At 42.2% G+C, this 25,897-nt stretch overlaps 2 protein-coding genes and 1 long non-coding RNA gene across 3 annotated transcripts in view; 1 reads left to right on the forward strand and 2 right to left on the reverse strand.

Annotated features, from left to right (window-relative positions):
- Positions 1 to 25,897, forward strand: part of LOC129835476 (uncharacterized) — a 267,196-nt gene that overhangs the window by 212,434 nt on the left and 28,865 nt on the right. The gene's annotated exons all lie outside the window — the stretch shown is intronic.
- On the reverse strand, positions 8,558 to 11,224 carry LOC129835740 (uncharacterized). The gene is made up of 3 exons (XR_008756499.1): positions 11,137 to 11,224; positions 9,281 to 9,499; positions 8,558 to 8,681 (listed from the first exon to the last, which is right to left on the reverse strand). It is a non-coding gene; the product is annotated as an uncharacterized LOC129835740 (long non-coding RNA).
- The window catches only part of LOC129835700 (mucin-5AC-like), a 7,214-nt gene continuing 6,012 nt past the window's right edge, over positions 24,696 to 25,897 (reverse strand). Inside the window, exon 8 of the mRNA XM_055901447.1 lies at positions 24,696 to 25,662. Within this exon, the coding sequence (XP_055757422.1) occupies positions 25,613 to 25,662 (50 nt within the window). The 3' untranslated portion in view covers positions 24,696 to 25,612. The remainder of the gene's footprint in view (positions 25,663 to 25,897) is intronic.

A 25,897-nucleotide genomic window follows, 5' to 3' on the forward strand; every position in this document is an offset into this window, starting at 1 on the left:
TAGTTGTTATAGTAAAAGCAGTAGTTGTTGTAGTAGGAGCTGTAGTTATTTTAGTAGGAGCTGTAGTTGTTGTAGTAGGAGTTGTAGTTGTTGTATTGGGAGCAGTAATTGTTGTATCAGGAACTGTAGTTGTTGTATTTTGATCTGTAGTCGTTGTATTAGACACTGTAGTTGTTTTGTTAACAGCTGTGGTTGTTGTATTAGGAGATGTAGTTGTTCTAGTAGGAGCTGTAGTTGTTGTATTAGGAGCTGTAGATGTTGTATTAGGAGCTGTAGTTGTTGTATCAGGAACTGTAGTTGTTGTATTAGGAGCTGTAGATGTTGCATTAGGAGCTATAGTTGTTGTATTAGGAGCTGTGGTTGTTGTATTAGGAGCTGTAGTTGTTATATTAGGGACAGTGGTTGTTGTACTAGGAGTTGTGGTTGTTGTATTAGGAACTGTGGTTGTTGTACTTGCAGCTGTGGTTGTTGTACTAGGAGCTGTAGATGTTGTATTAGGAGCTGTGGTTGTTGTACTAGGAGCTGTGGTTGTTGTACTAGGAGTTGTGGTTGTTGTACTAGGAGTTGTGGTTGTTGTATTAGGAACTGTGGTTGTTGTACTTGCAGCTGTGGTTGTTGTACTAGGAGCTGTAGATGTTGTATTAGGAGTTGTGGTTGTTGTACTAGGAGCTGTAGATGTTGTATTAGGAGCTGTAGTTGTTGTATCTGGATATGTAGTTGTATAAGACCCTGTAGTTTTTGTATTAGGAGCTGTGGTTGTTGAATTACGACCTGTAGTTGTTGTATTATGAGCTGTGGTTGTTGTATTAGGAGTTGTATTTGTTGTATTAGGGGCAGCAGTTGTTGTAGTCGGAGCTGTGGTTGTTGTAGTAGGAACTCTAATTGTTGTAGTAGGAGCAGTAGTTGTTGTAGTAGGAGCTGTAGTTGTTGTAGTAGTTGTCGTTGTAGGAGCTGTAGTTGTTGTATTAGGAGCTGTAGTTGTTCTGGTAGGAGCTGTAGTTGTTGTAGTAAGAACAGTATTTGTTGTACTAGGAGTTGTGGTTGTTGTACTAGGAGCTGTGGTTGTTGTAGTAGGAACTGTAGTTGTTGTAGTAGGAGCAGTAGTTGTTGTAGTAGGAGCTGTAGTTGTTCTAGTAGGAGCTGTAGGAGCAGTAGTTGTTGTAGTAGGATCTGTAGTTGTTGTAGTAGGAACTGTAGTTGTTGTATTAGGAGCTGTAGTTGTTGTAGTAGGAGCAGTAGTTGTTGTAGTAGTTGTCGTTGTAGGAGCTGTAGTTGTTGTATTAGGAGCTGTGTTTGTTGTATTAAGAAGTGTAGTTGTTGCATTATGAACTGCAGTTGTTGTAGTAGGAGTTGTAGTTGTTGTATTATGATCTGTAGTTGTTGTAGTCGGAGCTGTGGTTGACTTTGTAGGAGCAGTAGTTGTTGTAGTATGAGTTGTAGTTGTTGTATTAGGAGCTGTAGTTGTTGTCGTAGGAGCAGTAGTTGTTGTATTAGGAGAAGTAGTTGTTGTAGTAGTTGTAGTGGTAGGAGTTCTAGTTGTTGTAGTAAGAGCTGTAGTTGTTGTAGTAGGAGCTGTAGTTGTTGTAGTAGGTGCTGTAGTTGTTGTAATAGGAGCTATAGTTGTTCCATTAGGAGCATTTGTTGTTGTAGTAGGAGCTGTAGTTGCTGTAGTAGGAGCTGTAGGAGCAGTAGTTGTTGTTGTAGGAGCTGTACTTGTTGTAGTAGTAACTGTAGTTGTTGTAGTAGGAGCAGTAGTTGTTGTAGTAGGAGCTTTAGTTGTTCTAGTAGGACCTGTAGGAGCAGTAGTTGTTGTAGTAGGAACTGTAGTTGTTGTACTAGGAGCTGTAGTTGTTGTAGTAGGAGCAGTAGTTGTTGTAGTAGTTGTCGTTGTAGGAGCTGTAGTTGTTGTATTAAGAGCTGTAGTTGTTCTGGTAGGAGCTGTAGTTGTTGTAGTAGTTGTAGTGGTAGGAGCTGTAGTTGTTGTAGTAGGAGCTGTAGTTGTTGTAGTAGGAGATGTAGTTGTTGTAGTAGGAAGTGTAGTTGTTGTATTAGGAGCTGTAGTTGTTATAGTAAAAGCAGTAGTTGTTGTAGTAGGAGCTGTAGTTATTTTAGTAGGAGCTGTAGTTGTTGTAGTAGGAGTTGTAGTTGTTGTATTGGGAGCAGTAATTGTTGTATCAGGAACTGTAGTTGTTGTATTTTGATCTGTAGTCGTTGTATTAGACACTGTAGTTGTTTTATTAACAGCTGTGGTTGTTGTATTAGGAGATGTAGTTGTTCTAGTAGGAGCTGTAGTTGTTGTATCAGGAACTGTAGTTGTTGTATTAGGAGCTGTAGATGTTGTATTAGGAGCTATAGTTGTTGTATTAGGAGCTGTGGTTGTTGTATTAGGAACTGTGGTTGTTGTACTTGCAGCTGTGGTTGTTGTACTAGGAGCTGTGGTTGTTGTACTAGGAGCTGTGGTTGTTGTACTAGGAGTTGTGGTTGTTGTACTAGGAGCTGTAGATGTTGTATTAGGAGCTGTGGTTGTTGTATCTGGATATGTAGTTGTATAAGACCCTGTAGTTTTTGTATTAGGAGCTGTGGTTGTTGAATTACGACCTGTAGTTGTTGTATTATGAGCTGTGGTTGTTGTATTAGGGGCAGCAATTGTTGTAGTCGGAGCTGTGGTTGTTGTATTAGGAGTTGTATTTGTTGTATTAGGGGCAGCAGTTGTTGTAGTCGGAGCTGTGGTTGTTGTAGTAGGAACTGTGATTGTTGTAGTAGGAGCAGTAGTTGTTGTAGTAGGAGCCGTAGTTGTTGTAGTAGTTGTCGTTGTAGGAGCTGTAGTTGTTGTATTAGGAGCTGTAGTTGTTCTGGTAGGAGCTGTAGTTGTTGTGGTAGGAGCTGTAGTTGTTGTAGTAGGAGCAGTAGTTGTTGTGGTAGGAGCTGTAGTTGTTGTATTAGGAGCTGTGGTTGTTGTATTAGGAGCTGTGGTTGTTGTATTAGGAGCTGTGGTTGTTGTAGTAGGAGCTGTAGTTGTTGTAGCAGGAGCAGTAGTTGTTGTAGTAGGAGCTGTAGTTGTTCTAGTAGGAGCAGTAGTTGTTGTATTAGGAGCTGTGGTTGTTGTATTAGGAGCTGTGGTTGTTGTAGTAGGAGCTGTAGTTGTTGTATTAGGAGCTGTGGTTGTTGTATTAGGAGCTGTAGATGTTGTATTAGGAGCTGTAGTTGTTGTATCAGGAGCTGTGGTTGTTGTATTAGGAGCTGTAGATGTTGTACTAGACGCTATAGTTGTTGTATTAGGAGCTGTGGTTGTTGTATTAGGAGGTGTAGATGTTGTATTAGGAGCTGTAGTTGTTGTATCAGGAGCTGTGGTTGTTGTATTAGGAGCTGTAGATGTTGTACTAGACGCTATAGTTGTTGTATTAGGAGCTGTGGTTGTTGTATTAGGAGCTGTAGTTGTTATATTAGGGACAGTGGTTGTTGTACTAGGAGTTGTGGTTGTTGTATTAGCAACTGTGGTTGTTGTACTTGCAGCTGTGGTTGTTGTACTATGAGCTGTAGATGTTGTATTAGGAGCTGTAGTTGTTGTATTTGGATATGTAGTTGTATAAGACCCTGTAGTTTTTGTATTAGGAGCTGTGGTTGTTGAATTACGACCTGTAGTTGTTGTATTATGAGCTGTGGTTGTTGTATTAGGAGTTGTATTTGTTGTATTAGGGGCAGCAGTTGTTGTAGTCGGAGCTGTGATTGTTGTAGTAGGAACTGTGATTGTTGTAGTAGGAGCTGTAGTTGTTGTAGTAGTTGTCGTTGTAGGAGCTGTAGTTGTTGTATTAGGAGCTGTAGTTGTTCTGGTAGGAGCTGTAGTTGTTGTGGTAGGAGCTGTAGTTGTTGTAGTAGGAGCTGTAGTTGTTGTAGTAGGAACAGTAGTTGTTGTAGTAGGAGCTGTAGTTGTTGTAGTAGGAGCTGTAGTTGTTGTACTAGGAGTTGTGGTTGTTGTACTAGGAGCTGTGGTTGTTGTAGTAGGAGCTGTAGTTGTTGTAGTATGAGCTGTAGGAGCAGTAGTTGTTGTAGTTGGAGCTGTAGTTGTTGTAGTAGGAACTGTAGTTGTTGTATTAGGAGCTGTAGTTGTTGTAGTAGGAACAGTAGTTGTTGTAGTAGGAGCTGTAGTTGTGGTAGTAGGAGCTGTAGTTGTTGTACTAGGAGTTGTGGTTGTTGTACTAGGAGCTGTGGTTGTTGTAGTAGGAGCTGTAGTTGTTGTAGTATGAGCTGTAGGAGCAGTAGTTGTTGTAGTAGGAGCTGTAGTTGTTGTAGTAGGAACTGTAGTTGTTGTATTAGGAGCTGTAGTTGTTGTAGTAGGAGCAGTAGTTGTTGTAGTAGTTGTCGTTGTAGGAGCTGTAGTTGTTGTATTAGGAGCTGTAGTTGTTGTATTTGGATATGTAGTTGTATAAGACCCTGTAGTTTTTGTATTAGGAGCTGTGGTTGTTGAATTACGACCTGTAGTTGTTGTATTATGAGCTGTGGTTGTTGTATTAGGAGTTGTATTTGTTGTATTAGGGGCAGCAGTTGTTGTAGTCGGAGCTGTGGTTGTTGTAGTAGGAACTGTGATTGTTGTAGTAGGAGCTGTAGTTGTTGTAGTAGTTGTCGTTGTAGGAGCTGTAGTTGTTGTATTAGGAGCTGTAGTTGTTCTGGTAGGAGCTGTAGTTGTTGTGGTAGGAGCTGTAGTTGTTGTAGTAGGAGCTGTAGTTGTTGTACTAGGAGTTGTGGTTGTTGTACTAGGAGCTGTGGTTGTTGTAGTAGGAGCTGTAGTTGTTGTAGTATGAGCTGTAGGAGCAGTAGTTGTTGTAGTTGGAGCTGTAGTTGTTGTAGTAGGAACTGTAGTTGTTGTATTAGGACCTGTAGTTGTTGTAGTAGGAACAGTAGTTGTTGTAGTAGGAGCTGTAGTTGTGGTAGTAGGAGCTGTAGTTGTTGTACTAGGAGTTGTGGTTGTTGTACTAGGAGCTGTGGTTGTTGTAGTAGGAGCTGTAGTTGTTGTAGTATGAGCTGTAGGAGCAGTAGTTGTTGTAGTAGGAGCTGTAGTTGTTGTAGTAGGAACTGTAGTTGTTGTATTAGGAGCTGTAGTTGTTGTAGTAGGAGCAGTAGTTGTTGTAGTAGTTGTCGTTGTAGGAGCTGTAGTTGTTGTATTAGGAGCTGTGGTTGTTGTATTAGGAAGTGTAGTTGTTGCATTATGAACTGCAGTTGTTGTAGTAGGAGTTGTAGTTGTTGTATTATGATCTGTAGTTGTTGTAGTCGGAGCTGTGGTTGACTTTGTATGAGCAGTAGTTGTTGTAGTATGAGTTGTAGTTGTTGTATTAGGAGCTGTAGTTGTTGTCGTAGGAGCAGTAGTTGTTGTATTAGGAGCAGTAGTTGTTGTAGTAGTTGTTGTGGTAGGAGCTGTAGTTGTTGTAGTAGGAGCTGTAGTTGTTGTAGTAGGAGCTGTAGTTGTTGTAGTAGGAGCTGTAGTTGTTGTGTTAGGAGCTGTAGTTGTTCCAGTAGGAGCAGTAGTTGTTGTAGTAGGAGCTGTAGTTGTAGTAGTAGGAACTGTAGGAGCAGTAGTTGTTGTTGTAGGAGCTGTAGTTGTTGTAGTAGTAACTGTAGTTGTTGTAGTAGGAGCAGTAGTTGTTGTAGTAGGAGCTGTAGTTGTTGTAGTAGGAGCTGTAGGAGCAGTAGTTGTTGTAGTAGGAGCTGTAGTTGTTGTAGTAGGAACTGTAGTTGTTGTATTAGGAGCTGTAGTTGTTGTAGTAGGAGCAGTAGTTGTTGTAGTAGTTGTCATTGTAGGAGCTGTAGTTGTTGTATTAAGAGCTGTAGTTGTTCTGGTAGGAGCTGTAGTTGTTGTAGTAGTTGTAGTGGTAGGAGCTGTAGTTGTTGTATTAGGAGCTGTGGTTGTTGTATTAGGAACTGTGGTTGTTGTACTAGGAGTTGTGGTTGTTGTACTAGGAGCTGTAGATGTTGTATTAGGAGCTGTAGTTGTTGTATCTGGATATGTAGTTGTATAAGACCCTGTAGTTTTTGTATTAGGAGCTGTGGTTGTTGAATTACGACCTGTAGTTGTTGTATTATGAGCTGTGGTTGTTGTATTAGGAGTTGTATTTGTTGTATTAGGGGCAGCAGTTGTTGTAGTCGGAGCTGTGGTTGTTGTATTAGGAGTTGTATTTGTTGTATTAGGGGCAGCAGTTGTTGTAGTCGGAGCTGTGGTTGTTGTAGTAGGAACTGTGATTGTTGTAGTAGGAGCAGTAGTTGTTTTAGTAGGAGGTGTAGTTGTTGTAGTAGTTGTCGTTGTAGGAGCTGTAGTTGTTGTATTAGGAGCTGTTGTTGTTCTGGTAGGAGCTGTAGTTGTTGTGGTAGGAGTTGTAGTTGTTGTAGTAGGAGCAGTAGTTGTTGTAGTAGGAGCTGTAGTTGTTCTAGTAGGAGCAGTAGTTGTTGTGGTAGGAGCTGTAGTTGTTGTATTAGGAGCTGTGGTAGTTGTATTAGGAGCTGTGGTTGTTGTTTTAGGAGCTGTAGTTGTTGTAGTAGGAGCTGTAGTTGTTGTAGTAGGATCTGTAGTTGTTGTAGCAGGAGCAGTGGTTGTTGTAGTAGGAGCTGTAGTTGTTCTAGTAGGAGCAGTAGTTGTTGTGGTAGGAGCTGTAGTTGTATTAGGAGCTGTGGTTGTTGTATTAGGAGCTTTGGTTGTTGTATTAGGAGCTGCAGTTGTTGTATTAGGAGCTGTAGTTGTTGTATTAGGAGCTGTAGTTGTTGTATTAGGAGCTGTAGTTGTTGTAGTAGGAGCAGTAGTTGTTGTATTAGGAGCTGTGGTTGTTGTATTAGGGGCTGCAGTTGTTGTAGTCGGAGCTGTGGTTGTTGTATTTAGAGCTGTGGTTGTTGTATTAGGAGCTGTAGTTGTTGTAGTAGGAGCTGTGGTTGTTGTATTTGGAAATGTGGTTGTTGTACTAGGAGCAGTAGTTGTTGTATTTGGAAATGTGGTTGTTGTAGTAGGAGCTGTAGTTGTTGTTGTATTAGGAGTTGTAGTTGTTGTAGTAGGAGCAGTAGTTGTTGTAGTAGGAGGAGCAGTAGTTGTTGTAGTAGTAGGAGCAGTAGTTGTTGTAGTAGTAGGAGCAGTAGTTGTTGTAGTAGTAGGAGCAGTAGTAGGAGCAGCTCTTGTAGTGGTGACAACTGAGGACAGTCGGTTTACTGTCACGCTAGGCACTGCAATCCAAAATAACCTGGAGGTCTGCATAAATGTTGACCTTGAAGAGGAAATAGATAATAGTACCAATATTAGACTGCACACAAAATTCCTTCAATGTTCCATTGTTGTAGGAATTCCAGTGCTCATTCAATCCTGATTCTGCAGATCCTTATCTGGAAATCCTGGAAGTTATCGGAACATTTCTGGAATTTTGCAACCCAGGGCAAACATTTAGAGGGGAATCACTGGGTAAAAGTAGTTTAATCAACATTTTTTCTAGTAATTTCAACCCCAAATATCTATGTGATGACCTTGCATCCTCATAGAAAACTGAAAGGGTTTGGAGAAAGTAATCAACGTAAGGTCATTTCTACTACTCAACCAACGGTAAATGAAATCTAGATGTTGAACTGATGTCTGTGCCTTTGGTTCATGCAACAAAATGTTTTTATACAACAAATAGATGTATAGTACTGTATTCTTTCCAACAGGCATGGCACCTCTGCAAACATTTTTGACAAATATATGTGATTTCAGTTGCGTCCTACAGAAAAATCATGTAAAAAATAACTGTGTTGTGTTTGTGATGGCTTTATACAGAGACTATGGTTGCCAAATTCCAGTAACTTCCAAACAGGATTTCTGGAAAACCTGGGAATTTGGAGAAAGTTACTGTAAATGTACAACTCTAGTAGAGACTCACTTGACTACGATGTTGCCCAATGAGGCTGAGGATGGTGATGTCCAGGTGACTGTTACTGATGTTTTAGCCTGGTTGTTGCTTTGACTCACCCCAGAGGCCTAACAGTAAAATAACAGGTAAAGCCAATCAATAAAGAACAAGGACTTTGGTACATTGATGTAAGGTAAGGCACTGATCATTTCTTATTGGTGGTTCTAGCTACGTAAAGGTAACAGACTCTTGTCTAGGGTTGAACATTTACGTTAACTTGCCCAAAATACCCAGGTTTCAAGCAGTAAATCTGTAATCCACGAACTAGATTTCTGCAAAGCCTTGTAATTTTGGGAAGTTACCAGAATTGTTGCAACCCTAGTTTTCAGCACTGTGTAGCCTGACCAGTAAAAACTCTCCTATTATTTGGCTCAAGTCAGTTTCATTTGACATATTGATGAGTCATTATAATCCAATAAGTCAGTATGTAAATTGGTAACAGTGAAGACTGTGGACAGAATGTCCTGTGCTGTATTGTAACTAGTGTTGCAAAATTACAGAAACTCTCTGAAAATATCCCAGGTTTTCCAGAAATCCCAGTTGGAGGATCTCATGATTCAGGAGGGTAGGAGCAGGGTGGGAATCCTCCAACTGGGAAAGTTTCAGGAAGTTTACAACCCTAACAGTAACTCACTGTGATCCCATTGCACGGCACAAGAACGATCCCAGTCCTACTGCCGAGAGAGAACGTTCCCACAGCGGTGTTCTGTCCTTCCTCATGGGCCTCCAGAAGAAACCCTTTATAGCTGACTTTTCCTGACAGAGTCACTGAGAAAGAGAGAGAGGGAGAAATGGAGAAAGGGAGACAGAAAAACGTAAAAAGGGAGTGAGAAGGAGAAAGAATGAGATATTGAGTGCTAAAACGCTGGATGATATGTCTTTGGACTAAGTCATGATTCCCTGCCTCTTAGCAATCTTATATTGTCACGTTAACTGTGCTGAAATATGCTATGTGAAAGGTTCATGTCTGAGCAGGGACAGACTGCCAAAGGTCAATTCTGGTAAATGGTCTATCTCAAATCAAATCAAACTTTATTTGTCACATGCGCCGAATACAACAAGTGTAGACTTTACCGTGAAATGCTTACTTACAAGCCCTTAACCAACAGTGCAGTTCAAGAAGAAGAAAATATTTAACAAGTAGGCTAAAATAAAAAGTAATAATAAAAAGTAACATAATAAGCCCTGTTAAAATGTTTATTTACATTTTCTCACAAAATTAACATTTTTTGCAGGTGCCTCAAGGAATGAAATGGGTTGTGTATTAGAAATGTCCAGAGAGATTACTGTTCCCACTCCGTTCCTTCATCTGAGCCAAAACAGTATGGATCGGGTAATAGTGTGTTCCTACCATCTTGGTCACTCACCTTGGATGGTGTCTCCTGGCTGGTAGGTGGTCTGGTTGACAGTGACAGTGTATGGTGAGGAAGAGCTCTGCCCTGTGCTGCCATGAAAACTATTACCAGGTAGCATTGAGCCACACTGAGAAGCAATGGAAGATCCTCCCCTACTGAAACCCTCCACTTGTAGAGCAGTCAGAAAGAGGAGAAGGCAGAGAAAACCCACCATGTCTCTATATAGCAGATCTACAATGTGTGTGGTTTGTGTGTGTGTGTGTGTGTATGTGTATGTGTGTGTGCGCGCGTACGCGTGTGTGTGTGTGTGTGTGTGAGAAAGGGAGAGAGAACAAGAGTTAGGAGAAAGAATGCAGGATATCTCATGTCATTTGAATGCAGGATATCTCATGTCATTTGTCATGTGACCCAATGAATCCATTTATAAAGACACATCTACAAATGATAATATTTCTAATGAGATTATAGCCATTTTGTAACTACAAACATACAGTATATAGGTAATGAACAGTTGCCCGGGCAGTACAGACAATGGAACTCAAACACCTGTGGAAATATAAACTCTGACCTTTTGTCATTAAAGCTCTCTTGTTTAGACAGAAAGTTTAACAGCAGTAACAACTATATAACTAGTCATAATTACACTGTAATAATAATTAAGTTTAAATAACAAATCTACAATGTTAACATATAAAGGCAGGGGAAAATCCCTGGAATGATCTTAATGTAAGAGCATACATGAGCCTCCATGTTAGAAGATATTGAAACAAATATCCAGTCTTGTTCAATAGAACTTCATCCAAAAGAAACACAAGTATTCAGGTGAATTGTTTGGTGCCAAATTATGTATTAGGCTTTTTATTATCTATGTCTAGCATGACGTCTTAAACCCTAATTTCTAACGTTACTGAGGACAATTATTATTATTGCTATTAAAACAACAAAAATACATTTCATTTTTTGCTCTGGTCAGTGGTGCTCTGGTCAGTGGGAGCACTCGTCCCCACCAGCCTAAGATGCCGGGATGGCGAAGTCCCCTGCCCAAAGGGATTTTCCAGGGCGGGAGGGACCAAGCCCTGCCTGATGCCCAGGCTGGTATGGAAGCGAGCGCACCCATATGTTACGCCCTGATCAGTTTCACCTGTCTTGTGCTTGTCTCCACCCCCCTCCAGGTGTTGCTCTTCTTCCCCATTATCCCTTGTGTATTTCTGTGTTTTCTGTCTGTCTGTGCCAGTTCGTCTTGTTTGTTAAAGTTTACCATTGTTTGTCCTGTCAGCTCCTGTCTTTTCCTAGTCTCTCATTTTCTCATCCTCCTGGTTTTGACCCTTGCCTGTCCTGACTCTGTACCCACCCGCCTGAGCCTGCTTGCCCCTGACTCTTAGCCTGCCTGTCCCTGACTCTGAGCCTTCCGTCGTGTACCTTGCTCCTGCCCTGGAATATCGACCCGTGCCTGCCTTGACCTGTCGTTTGCCTGTCCCAGCGTTACGATAAACATTGTTACTTCACACCGTCTGCACTTGGGTTTTACCTTGATTCCTGATACCATAAACACCACGACGAGCACACACACCTCTCAGACCGTGAAACCAAAACATATAACTAAACACACATTCTCACCCTGATCGGAGGAGCTTAAACATTTATACTGTTCATGTGTCTATGTATTTATTCCAACACTCATTAATTCCAACCTTCAGACAGTCACAGATCAACCCATCTTTCCCAGTAAATCATCATCCTACCATTTTCTCCTGCAACACTTCCCTCCATTCACTAGTGATGGACAATTATTTGTTAATGTTATTAACATAGGCTTGTTGAATAGTTAGTAGTGAAAGTAGTTCATGAAAAGATAAACCATGGCTTACCAGGTTGATTTAACTTCAGCTAGACGAGTGTTGAATTGAACTGTTTCAAGGACATGATGTACAACTAAGTGTGAATCAGAGCTTGGCACACAGAGACCATATATGTCAAGTCCCACGTCATGGTAACAAAAATAAATACCTGTCTTCAACTACTTATCAAGAACTCCAATTCCTTGTGACCTAGTAACACACACACACACACACACACACACACACACACACACACACACACACACACACACACACACACACACACACACACACACACACACACACACACACACACACACTTGTTTGACATGTTTTGAGTGCCCCTTGGCAAGGTTACATAGCTGTGACATGACAATAATGTTCATGTTAAAATATCACAGTAGATTGTTGTTTATCTAGCAAATGATTCAAGTAGCTGTTTAAGACATATAATTAGCAAAGGAGGTCCTACAGTAAGGTATTATATATGGATCTTAATGTAGGTCCTTCACTATGAAGCAATAAAAGCTACATTGTTTCCAAATATAGTTTTATTTACTTTTGACACGCCTTACGCAGGAGGAATTCCAGTCTGACTCTGAATCAAGTCTGGTTGGTTTCACATTTGGATCTAATAGAAGAACCAAGTAAACAACCAAATGATAGGACACTGACACATACATTCCCTTTGTCATCAAGTCTCTGTTGACACAGCAATGACAAATCATGTAACACATTTGTAAAACCCACAACAAGAAAGCTCTAATTAAATGTTTCCTCATTATGATTTGTGTTCAGAATCCAGAAGCAAAGTAACTCTACTCTTGAATTGTATTGCAACAGAGTGGTTGTGCTGCTGGTTCAACTGTTCTGCCTGCGGCTAGGGAACCATGACCTGTTCAGCGGACGTGCTACCTTCTACCGCAACTGCTTTCTCGACCTCTGAACGCTCTGCTATGAAAGCCAACTGACATTTACTCCTGAGGTACTGACCTGTTGCACCCTCAAATACCACTGTGATTATTATTTTACCCTGCTAGTTGTCTATGAATGTTTGAACATCTGAAGAACAATCTGGCCTTAAATGGCCATGTACACTTATGATCTCCACCCGGCACAGCCAGAAGAGGACTGGCCACCCCTCAGAGCTTGGTTCCTCTTTAGGTTTCTTCCTAGGTTCCTGCCTTTCTAGGGAGTTTTTTCTAGCCACCGTGCCTCTACATCTGCATTGCTTGCTGTTTGGGGTTTTAGGCTGGGTTTCTGTACAGCACTTTGTGACATCTGCTGATATAAAAGGGCTTTATAAATACATTTGATTGATTGATCGAACAGCAATCCTGGTTTCAAAAAACAGATAAAGCAACTCCTTTCCCCTATTTGACCTAAATAGTTTGTGTGTATGTATTAGTATGTAGGCTACATGTGACTTTTTAATTTTAATTTAAACCTCACTAAGGTAGGGGTCACTATGTTCACCTCCGTATGAAAAGCGTGCCCAAAGTAAACTGCCTGTTACTCAGGCACAGAAGCTAGGATATGCATATAATAGATAGAAAACACTCTAAAGTTTCCAAAATTGTTAAAATAATGTCTGTGAGTATAACATAACTGATATGGCAGGCGAAAACCTGAGAAAAATCCATCCAGGAAGTGGGATTTTTTTTATGTTTGTAGGTTTCCATTGACTGCCTTTACAATATCCAATGACATAGGACTCAGATTGCACTACCTATGGCTTCCGCTAGATGTCAACTGTAACGTCTGGAGAGTGATGGGTGTGGAGTCGGACGCAGAGAGCAGAAGGTTGACGGGAAAAACGCTTTAATGTCCTTTCGTAAAGTAACCAGTTACAAACATGGGTGAAGCCCAAAACACAGGCGCAACAAACCCAAAACCATAGTTACTAAAAAACCCGGACAGCGAAAACCCAAAAGAACACAAACACCACATACGTCAAATAACAACAAGCCCGCACAAACACCAGCGGGCTAAACGAACTTAAATAACACCCATCCCAAAACCCCAACAAGGAACAGGTGAAAACAATTAGACAAAAACAAACGAAAAGGAAAAAGGGATCGGTGGCAGCTATTAGACCGGCGACGACGACCGCCGAGCACCACCCGAACAGGAAGCGGAGCCACCTTCGGTGGTATTCGTGACATCAACAGCCTTTAGAAATTGTTTCAGGCTTGTATTCTGAAAAATGAGAGAGTAAGATCACACTGAATGAGTGGACCCTGCAGTGTCCCAGAGCTGTTTCCTGCGTGCGACCGAGAGCCGCCTTTCTTGTTTTTCTTTTATATTGACAAAGCTATTGTCCGGCTGAAATATTATTGATTATTATGACTAAAAACAACCTGAGGATTGATTATAAACATCTTTTGACATTTCTCTACTAACTTTACTGATACATTTGGGATTTTTCGTCTGCCTGTTGTGACCGCCTTGGAGCCATTGGATTACTGAACAAAACTCGCCAACAAAACAGATGTTTTTGGATATAAAGAGGGACGTTATCGAACAAAACAAACATTTATTGGGTAACTGGGAGTCTTGTGAGTGGAACCATATGAAGATTATCAAAGGTAAGTTATCGCTATTTCTGACTTTTGTTACTCCTCTACTTGGCTGGTAACTGTTTGTAATGTTTTGTGAGCTGGGCGCTGTCCTCAGATAATAGCATGGTTTGCTTTCGCCGTGAAGCCTTTTTGAAATCTGACACTGTGGCTGGATTAACAAGAAGTTCATCTTTAAACAGATGTATAACACTTATATGATTTATGAATTATTATTATTATGAGTATTTCTGGTTTTGAGTTTGGCGCGCTGCTATTTCACTGGGTGTTGTCAAATCAATCCCGTTAACGGGACTGGCGCGCGAAGGGATCACTAAGAAGTTAATAGAAAGTCACCCAGTAAAATACTACTTGAGTAAAAGTCTAAAAGTATTTGGTTAAAAATATGCATAACTATCAAAAATAAATATATTTGTTATATATACTTAGGTATCAAAAGTAAAACTATAAATCATTTAAAATTCCGTAAATTAAGCAAACCAGATGGCAAAATTGTATTTTTTATTTATTTATGGATAGACACGTGCACACTCCAACACTCAGACGTTATTTACGAACTAAACATTTGTGTTTAATGGGTCCACCAGATCAGAGGCAGTAGGCATGACCAGTGATGTTTTCTTCATAAGTGCATGAATTGGACCATTTTCCTGTCCTGCTAAGGATTCAAAATGTAACGAGTACTTCTGGGTGTCAGGGAAAATGTATGGAGTAAAAATAACGTTATTTTATTTAAGAATTTATGCTAGTAAAGTAAAAGTAAAAGTTCAGAAAAATATAAATAGTAAAGTACAGATACTCCTAAAAAATATGCAAGTAGTACTTTAAAGTAATTTTATTTAAGTACATGTGAATAAATTGATGGTGTATTATATTTCAACAAAGTTCCCCATTCACTATGCAGTGTTTTGTTGTCTAATGCACCACCATGAATGAATGATCAATTACCACAATAATGGCAGGCCTATTTTTATTCACTGGTATGTTAATGTATTTAATTCACGCTGGTACGATAGTTTTTATCCCCATTGATACAACTCAAAGCTTTTGAAATAAGCTTGTATCATCGACAACATGTGCAAGCTGTCAGCGTCGTGTGTATAGGTGGCAGGGAAGTCAGACGCAGGAGAGTAAATGAAGTGTAGATGGAGACTTTTAATAAATCACCATGACATGCTCTACACACGAGAATTATATATACATTAAATAATAATGGGTACGAGGACCCGTCGCGCACCTATACACCTAACAAACAACACTTGACATAAAACAATCTCTGACAAACACATGAAGGGAAACAGAGGGTTAAATACACAACAGGTAATGAATGGGATTGACAACAGGTGTGTGGGAAGACAAGACAAAACCAATGGAAAATGAAAAATTGATCGATGATGGCTAGAAGGCCGGTGAAGTCGACCGCCGAACACCGCCCGGACAAGGAGAGGCAACGACTTCGGTAGAAGTTCTGGGCCATCTCTGCCCAGGGCACGAACTTCGCCCACTCCCCCGGCCGGTCCTGGCAATAGGACCGCAGAAACCTGCCCACATCCTGGTTAACTCTCTCCACCTGCCCATTACTCTCGGGGTGAAAACCTGAGGTAAGACTAACCGAGATCCCCAGACGTTCCATGAACGCCTTCCAGACCCTTGACGTGAACTGGGGACCCCGATCAGACACTATATCCTCAGGCACCCCATAATGCCGGAAAACATGTGTAAACAGGGCCTCCGCAGTTTGTAAGGCCGTAGGGAGACCGTGCAAAGGGAGAAGACGACAGGACTTAGAGAACCGATCCACAACGACCAGGATCGTGGTGTAACCCTGTGAAGGTGGAAGATCAGTCAAAAAATCCACTGACAGGTGCGACCACGGCCGTTGAGGAACGGGTAAAGGTAAAAGCTTACCTCTAGGCAGGTGTCTAGGAGCCTTGCACTGGGCGCACACCGAACAGGAGGAAACATAAATCCTCACGTCCTTAGCTAAAGTGGGCCACCAGTACCTCCCATCAAGACAGCGCATCGTCCGACCTATCCCAGGATGACCAGAGGAGGGTGATGTAAGAGCCCAATAAATCAATCGGTCGCGGACAGCAGACGGAACGTACAGACGACCAGCTGGACACTCAGGAGGAGAGGGCTCTGCACGTGACGCCCGCTCAATGTCCGCGTCCAGCTCCCACACTACTGGCGCCACCAAACACGACTCTGGGAGTATAGGAGTGGGATCCATGGGTCGCTCCTCTGTGTCATACAGCCGAGACAATGCCTTGACGTTCTGGGAGCCTGGTCTGTAAGTAAGCGTAAACACAAAACGAGTGAAAAACATGGCCCACCTTGCCTGGCGAGGATTTAGTCTCTTCGCCTGCCGGATGTACTCCAGATTGCGGTGGTCAGTCCAGATGAGAAAAGGGTGATTAGCCCCCTCAAGCCAATGCCTCCACACCTTCAAGGCTTTTACGACAGCTAACAGCTCTCGGTCCCCCACATCATAGTTACGCTCCGCCTGGCTGAGCCTCTTCGAAAAGAAAGCACAGGGGCGAAGCTTCGGTGGCACACCCGAACGCTGAGAGAGCACTGCTCCTATCCCAGCTTCGGATGCGTCCACCTCTACTATGAATGGCAAAGAGGGATCCGGATGAGCCAACACAGGCGCCGAGGTAAACAGAGCCTTCAGTTTTCCAAAAGCCCTATTCGCCTCGGCCGACCACTGCAAGCGCACCGGTCCCCCCTTTAGCAGTGAGGTAATGGGAGCTGCAACCTGACCAAAACCCCGGATAAATCTCCGGTAGTAATTGGCAAACCCTAAAAAACGCTGCACCTCCTTTACCGTGGTTGGAGTCGGCCAATTACGCACGGCTGTAATGCGGTCGCTCTCCATTTCCACTCCTGAAGTGGAAATCTGATGCCCTAGGAAGGAGATGGATTGTTGAAAGAACAAGCATTTCTCAGCCTTGACATATAGATCATGCTCCAACAGGCGACCAAGCACCCTGCGCACCAAGGACACATGCTCAGCGCGTGTAGCAGAGTATATCAAAATATCATCGATATACACCACTACACCCTGCCCGTTCAGGTCCCTGAAGATCTCATCTACAAATGATTGGAAGACTGATGGAGCATTCATCAACCCATATGGCATGACCAGGTACTCATAATGACCTGAGGTGGTGCTAAATGCCGTCTTCCACTCATCACCCCTCCTAATACGCACCAGATTGTACGCAGTCCTGAGATCCAATTTTGTGAAGAAGCGGGCCCCGCGCATTGACTCCATTACTGTATTGATCAAAGGTAGCGGGTAACTATATTTTACCGTAATTTTATTAAGGTCTCGATAATCAATGCACGGGCGTAAACCGCCATCCTTCTTCTTCACAAAAAAAAACTCGAAGAGGCGGGTGAAATGGATTGCTGAATGAACCCCTGACGCAGGGATTCAGAGATATAATTATCCATAGGCACTGTCTCCGCTTGCGACAGAGGATACACGTGACTCCTGGGATATGCAGCGTCTACCAGGAGATCTATCGCACAATCCCCCTGTCGATGGGGTGGTAATTGAGTCGCCTTCTTTTTACAGAAGGCGAGTGCCAAATCGGCATATTCTGGAGGAATGCGCACGGTGGAAACCTGGTCTGGACTTTCCACCGTAGTAGCACCAACGGAAACCCCTACACACCTACCTGAGCACTCTCGCGACCACCCCGTGAGAGCCCTCTGTGGCCAAGAAACAGTGGGGTTATGAGTAGTTAACCAGGGTAGGCCTAACACCACAGAATACGCAGGGGAATCAATAAGGAAAAGACTAATCTTCTCCTTGTGACCCTCCTGCGTTATCATAGACAAAGGTGCGGTGACCTCCCTGATAAACCCTGACCCTATTGGTCGACTATCTAAAGCATGAATAGGGAAAGGCATATCCACAGAAACAATAGGAATCCCTAAACTATAAGCTAAGTTTTTATTAATGAAATTCCCAGCCGCGCCTGAATCTACTAGCGCCTTATACTGGGAATGCAGGGGAAAATCCGGAAAAGTGACAGAGACAAACATAAGTGCAGCAGAGGCCTCTGGATGAGTATGGTGCCTACTCACCTGGGGTGATGCCAGAGTGCCCTGCCTGCCTTCTCTATTCCCAGAGGAACCAACCCGGCACCGATCAGCAGTGTGATCTCTGCAACCATAGATGGTGCTCGAGCGGGTACCCCCTCCGGTCTCCCTGCGCACCATCCCTCCCAATTCCATAGGTTCGGGAGAGAGAGTGCGGGAGGATGGAACAACCAGACCCCGATCTAGACGTCCCCGAGTAGCCAGTATGTTGTCCAGCCTGATGGACATATCCACCAGCTGGTCGAAGTTGAGGGTGGTGTCTCTACAGGCCAGCTCCCGACGGACGTCCTCGCGTAGACTACAACGGTAGTGGTCGATCAGGGCCCTGTCGCTCCATCCAGTGCCGGCAGCCAAAGTCCTAAACTCCAAAGCGAACTCCTGAGCACTCCTCGTCCCCTGCCTCAGATGATAGAGGAGCTCACCTGCTGCTCTGCCTTCGGAAGGGTGGTCGAATACCTTCCGGAAATGGCAGATGAGCTCCTCAAAATGGTCCAACGCCTTATCCTCTCCCCACACAGCGTTGGCCCACTCCAGGGCTTTCCCGGTAAGGCATGAGACGAGGGCGGAGCTTTTCTCACGGTCTGATGGTGCTGGAGAGACCGTGGCCAGATATAAGTTCAGTTTTAGGAGAAAACCCTGGCAGCTGGCAATATCTCCAATGTATCCCGTGGGTAGGGATAACTGGATCCTGTTCTGTTCCGGAGGAGGAAAAGCGTTCAAAGGAATTCCAGGTGATGGTGGAGGTGCTGGAAAAGCTCCCTGTCTCTCCCAGCGGTCCATATTCTGCACAATGCGATCCATGGCAGCGCACAGACTGTCCATCTCCTCCGCTTGTTCCATGACGCGTTCCTCAACCTCCATTAGTGAAGTGCCTCCTCCTGCTGACTTCATTTTTATGGTCAGAGATTCTGTCAGCGTCGTGTGTATAGGTGGCAGGGAAGTCAGACGCAGGAGAGTAAATGAAGTGTAGATGGAGACTTTTAATAAATCACCATGACATGCTCTACACACGAGAATTATATATACATTAAATAATAATGGGTACGAGGACCCGTCGCGCACCTATACACCTAACAAACAACACTTGACATAAAACAATCTCTGACAAACACATGAAGGGAAACAGAGGGTTAAATACACAACAGGTAATGAATGGGATTGACAACAGGTGTGTGGGAAGACAAGACAAAACCAATGGAAAATAAAAAATGGATCGATGATGGCTAGAAGGCCGGTGAAGTCGACCGCCGAACACCGCCCGGACAAGGAGAGGCAACGACTTCGGTAGAAGTCGTGACACAAGCATGTATATAAAGTATAAGCATGATAGTGCAATGCATCTGACTGTTGATGATTACATTTGTAAATATTTAATTATATTGATCTTTAACAAATACATTATAATTAGTAGTAGTAGTAATAGTAGTAGGAGTATATCCTAACCATCTGGATCTCCGTTACTCTATCAGGAATGGACAATAGCAGCAGACTGATGTCCTCAGTCGTCATGGTAATAGCGTACATGGCGATGGGAGCCCAGACCCAGAACCCCACAATGGCCCCGAACGTCACAATGGCAGCTAATGCAACTACGGAACCCAACGTCACAATGGCAGCTAATGCAACTACGGAACCCAACGTAACAATGCTCTGAATGTAACTATCAGCCAATGGTACTATGGCACCCCACACAACAATTCTCTGACAGGCTGTGGTACCTGTTGTCAACACCACCGTCACAGCTCTCACGGTGAGTTGCCTAGGCTACATGTCTCACTCGGTCTCCCAGAGTCTCTGACTAGAAAAAGGAACAACACATTTCTTATCACTCAGTTTTTCCTCCCAACTAATTATCACTACTTCCCTTTAAAAGTATCTCTTTCTTTCCTCTCTCTCTCTCTTAATAATTGATAAGCTTTAAAAGCAATTTATGAATACATAATTACGAATTACTTATAAAGCATTTAGAAACATGTACGACCATTCATAACGTTGTAATTTATGGAAGCTATTAGGTTCACCGTATTAACTAATCTAATATAATCCCACATTACCTAGAGTGGACAACCAATATGAACGGTTATCTCTCTCCTTCTCTCTCTCTCTCTCTCTCTCTCTCTCTCTCTCTCTCTCTCTCTCTCTCTCTCTCTCTCTCTCTCTCTCTCTCTCTCTCTCTCTCTCTCTCTCTCTCTCTCTCTCTCCTTCTCTCTCTCTCTCTCTCTCTCTCTCTCTCTCTCTCTCTCTCTCTCTCTCTCTCTCTCTCTCTCTCTCTCTCTCTCTCTCTCTCTCTCCCTCTCCCTCTCCTCCATAGCTCTTCTGATCCTGCTAGGTGTAGTAGGTTTGATGATGCTGTAATGCTGGTCTGAAGGGGAAGCACCATGCACTCAGAAATCCTGTCTCCTTCTCTTTACTCACCTTGGCCAGGCTGCATCGTTAAATGACACCCTCTCCCTTTCACTATGTAGGGAATAGTGTGCAATTCTGGACTCAATCTGGTAACAGAACAAAGGACCATGTCAGATCTGAAGTTATATGCTTAAATATGCAATCATGTTTTTTCCATATACTCAATTAAACACCTTCTAGTTGAGGGTAGTAAGACATTAACTAACAGAATGAACCCAGTGATACAAGGCCAAGTACTAACATATTGTGTTGATAAACTGGTATTACAAGGCCAACTACTAACATATTGTGTTGATAAACTGGTATTACAAGGCCAACTACTAACATATTGTGTTGATAGACTGGTATTACAAGGCCAACTACTAACATATTGTGTTGATAAACTGGTATTACAAGGCCAACTACTAACATATTGTGTTGATAGACTGGTATTACAAGGCCAACTACTAACATATTGTGTTGATAGACAATACCATTAATAGGAAAAATGTAATCAATTCAAATTCGTATACATCATCTCCAGCACCACCCCAAACATCATATGTGAAAATTGTACGTTTCTATGGGGATATAAGTATATGGAGGACATTTTTTAAATTATTTATTAAAGATACATTTCAACTTCACATTCATTATCTCCAGCAACACTCCAACATCAACACTGACCTTCATCTACCTTGTTGACCACAAAACATAGAAACCAGCCATTTTAATATACAGTGATGTTGGAGTGTTGCTGGAGATGATGAAGATGTACTGTCCCTGTCCCTGTCCCTCCCACTTCTTACGGCTCAGATCCCGTTAACGGGATCGATACGACAACAGCCAGTGAAAGTGCAGGGTGCCAAATTCAAAACAATAGAAATCTCATAATTAAAATTGTTAATCCCACCACAGTGTCCGATTTAAAAAATACTTTACGACGAAAGCACACCAAAAGATTATGTTAGGTCTGCACCTAGTCACAGAAAAACCCAGCCATTTTTCCAGCCAAAGAGAGGATTCACAAAAAGCAGAAATAGAGATTAAATTAATCACTAACCTTTGATGATCTTCATCAGATGACACTCATAGGACTTCATGTTACACAATGCATGTATGTTTTGTTCGATAAAGTTCATATTTATATCCAAAAATCTTAGTTTACATTGGCGCATTATGTTCAGTAATGTTTTGCCTCCAAAACATCCGGTGATTTTGCAGAGAGCCACATCAATTTACAGAAATACTCATAATAAACATTGATAAAAGATACAAGTATTAAACATGGAACTTTAGATAAACTTCTCCTTAATGCAACCACTGTGTCAGATTTTTTTAAAACTTTACGGAAAAATCACACCATGCTATAATCTGAGTACAGTGCTCAGACCAAATAAGCCATAAAGATGTCCGCCATGTTTTGGAGTCAACAGAAGTCAGAAATAGCATTATAAATATTGATGATCTTCATCAGAATGCACTCCCAGGAATCCCAGTTCCACAATAAATGTTTGTTTTGTTCGATATAGTCCATCATTTATGTCCGAATATCTTCATTTTGTTTGCGTCTTCAGTCCAGTAATCCAAATTCATGACGCACAGGTCAGACGAAAAGTCAAACAATTCCATTACAGTTCGTAGAAACATGTCAAAAGATGTATAGAATCAATCTTTAGGGCGTTTTTAACATAAATCTTCAATAATGTGTCAACCGGAGAATTTCTTTGTCTTCAGAAATGCAATAGAAAGCAGGTCGCTATCACGTGAGCGCGCATGTTTAGCTCATGCCAGACACTTGACTCAAAGAACTCTCCTTCCCTCATTCTTCACAGTAGAAGCATCAAACAAGGTTCTAAAGACTGTTAACATCTAGTTGAAGCCTTAGGAAGTGCAATAGGACCAATATCCCACTGTATATTGGATAGACAAACCTACAAACCTCAGATTTCCCACTTCCTGGTTTGATTTTTTCTCAGGTTTTTGCCGGCCATATGAGTTCTGTTATACTCACAGACATCATTCAAACAGTTTTAGAAACTTCAGAGTGTTTTCTATCCAAATATACTAATACTATGCATATCTTAGCCTCTGAGAATGAGTAGCAGGCAGTTTACTCTGGGCACCATATTCATCCAAGCTGCTCAATACTGCCACTCAGCCATAAGTCATAAGTGTCATCCCCTACATATAACTAATTTATTTGTGACAGAGGAAGACTTTTTATAATTCTGTATTTGCTGATGTCCTGTTATGAAGGAAGACTTACGTTTGTCTGTGTTTCTTGGTGGATGTGTGTGAGTGAGAGTGTGACTGTGTGTGTAAATATTTGTGTAGTAATGAGAGAGTCCACACACATACCCCCCACCGGGGACAGACGTTAATTCAACATCTACTGTATTCCACATCGGTTCAAAGTAATTTAATTGAAATAACATGAAAACGTTGATTCAACCAGAGAACTGCCCAGTGGGCCGTAGATGAAGTCATAAGGGCTGCATTTAGACAGGGAGACAATTTCTGATATTTAAAAAAAAAAAATTGGTCTTTTGAACAATAAATTAAATCTTTTCACATCAGATGTTTTTAATAGCTGATCAAAATACCAATCAGTGTGTGTGTGTGTGTGTGTGTGTGTGTGTGTGTGTGTGTGTGTGTGTGTGTGTGTGTGTGTGTTTGTACGCAGAATGATGACTCCAGTGGATAATCTGTCGATGTGTCCTTTATTAACCAAGGCACATAAATCTAGTTGCTCTGAATAGGTGTGTCTGATAAATGACTATAATTTAATGTAAGCGGTTTTTCAGGCCACGTCATGTTTGCTGAAATCCTGCATCTACTAGCACTCACTTCTGTCATCATGAAGTAATTTAAGAGGCTAGTTAAGGATCATATCACTTCTACCTTACCTTGACACCCTAGACCCACTTAATCTGCTAACCACCCCAAAAGATCCACAGAAGACGCAATCGCCATCGCACTGCACATTACCCTATCCCAACTGGACAAGAGGAAAACGTGCGTCAGAATGCTGTTCATTGACTACAGCTCAGCCTTCAACACCATAGTACCCTCCAAGCTCATCATTAAGCTTGCGGCCCTGGGTTTGAACTCTGCCCTGTGTAACTGGGTCCTGGACTTCCTGAAGGGCAGCCCCCAGGTGGTGAAGGTAGGAAACCACACCTCCACTTCGCTGATCCACAACACAAGTGCTCAGCCCCCTCCTGTACTCCCTGTTCACCCATGACTGCGTGGCCACGCATGCCTCCAACTCAATCATCAAGTTTGCAGACGACACAACAGTAGTAGGCCAACGATGACAAGACAACCTACAGGGAGGTGGTGAGGGCCCTGGCAGAGTGGTGTCAGTAAAATAACCTTATAACAATACGAAGGAGCTGATCGTGGACTTCACAAAAAGCAGAGGGAGCATACCCCATCCACATCGACGGGACCGCATTGGAGAAGGTGGAAAGCTTCAAATTCCTTGGTGTACACATCACTGACAATCTGAGTTGGTCTACCCACACAGACACTGTGGTGAAGAAGGCGCAACAGCGCCTCTTCAACCTCAGGAGACTGAAAAGATTTGGCTTGGCCCCTAAGACCCTCAGAAACTATTACAGATGCATATTTGAGAGCATCCTGTCAGGCTGTATCACCGCTTCGTACGGCAGCTGCACCGCCCGCAACCGCAGGGCTCTCCAGAGGGTGGCACGGTCTGCCCAATGCATCACCCTGCCTGCCCTCCAGGACACCTACATCACCCGATGTCACAGGAAGGCCAAAAATACCATCAAGGACATCCAATAACTGAGCCACGGCCTGTTCATCCAGCTTACATCCTGAAGGCGAGGTCAGTACAGGTGCATCAACGCTGGGACCAAGAGACTGAAAAACAGCTTCTATCTCAAGGCCATCAGACCGTTAAATAGCCATCACTAGCCGGCTACCATCCACTTACTCCACCCTGCACCTTAGAGGCTGCTGCCCTATACACATAGACATGGAATCACTGCCACTTTAATAATGGAACACTAGTCACTTTAATAATGTTTACATACTGCTTTACTCATCTCATATGTATACACTGTAATCTATTCTACTGTATTTAGTCAATGCCACTCTGACATTGCTCGTCCTAATATGTAAATGTTTCTTAATTCCATTTTTTTACTTTTAGATTTGTGTGGATTGTTGTGAATTGTTAGATACTACTGTACTGTTGGAGTTCAGAACACAAGCATTTCGCTACACCTGCCTTAACATCTTCTAAATATTTGTATGTGACCAATACATTTCATTTACTCTAAATCAAGTTCTGTCTACAACCGTGTGTCCTCCTCATTCCCACACCTGGCTATGCTATTCCACAAAATCATGAAGCATATCTTCAATATGACTTATTTCTCTATTCATAAAAATATGAACAGAAAAACTCATTTTTACACCTCTTCACATTGAATGTGTGATGGGTCCGCACTCAAAAAGATATCACATAAAGCTTAGTTCATTTTTTATATATTGTTATTATTTTTACTACAACATGATAGCAGTACACAGCCTTCTACAGTGTGTAGGTTCACAACTTTCTCAATCAGAAACAGTATTTATTATAGGGAAGACAGGTGAGTAAGCGGTGAGCAGCCGGTGCTTCTAATCAGTGTTGCGATTCATCAGCCAATCAGGGATGTGGCTCCACTGGTTTACCTTTATATGTGTTACCATCACAATGTCTGCGTTTCCACAGGAAGCCCAATTGTGATTTTTTTCCCACTAAATTGTCTTTTGACCAATCGCATCAGAACTATTTTTTCAAAGCTGATCTGATTGGTCAAAAGACCAATTAATACAAAATATCAGAATTGGGCTGCCTGTGTAAACGCAGCCAAAGAAATACCGAAATGTAATAGCATAAATAGCATAAATTCTATTCAAAATATATGTGGACATTGTTATTGCATAAGAGTACACATTTCTTCACTTCTCTGGTTTAAGGTTTTCTAGGCATTCAAAACCCAACGCTCAGTTCCATATCAAATACTTGAAGTACTTAACTTGTACTTTCAGCTCCTAGTGGAGCGAATAGCCTTAAGGATCAGATACAGAACATGTGTAAAACATCCTAATAAATCATATTTTCAGGACACAAAAACATTCATTAACGTATTTACATTAGCATTGATAAGTATATACTGGGATTGGATTGGAATAGTTTTATACTCTATATTATGTACATTTCAACAAGTAATAAAAAATAAACACTAAACAAAACATCATTGACAAGAGAAAAGATACATACATATATATGAATAAATATGCACGACTACAGTATATAACAAAATACAGTGTTATTGAACAAAAATGGGAAAATCAATAAAATGTTGAACTTGGCTGTAAAGTCCTCCTTTGGTAGCTCAGCAGGTTTAGGGCAGAAGGTTGAAGAGGTTCCAACAGACCAACGTCATCAACAGGCCTGGAAAACAAACAAAAAATCAAGAAAACCATGGTTACTTTCAACAGGACTTTTCAACACTGACACCTACTGGTTGAGTCAAGTAGTCATCAACAAGCTCAACAGCATTTAATCTTACAGACCAAAGTGCAATGACCACAGTCCACAATGACCACAGTCCACAATGACCACACTGCACAATGACCACAGTCCACAATGACCACAGTCCACAATGACCACAGTCCACAATGACCAC

The sequence above is a fragment of the Salvelinus fontinalis genome, chromosome 36 (assembly GCF_029448725.1).
Source record: "Salvelinus fontinalis isolate EN_2023a chromosome 36, ASM2944872v1, whole genome shotgun sequence".
NCBI classification, from domain to species: Eukaryota; Metazoa; Chordata; class Actinopteri; order Salmoniformes; family Salmonidae; genus Salvelinus; species Salvelinus fontinalis.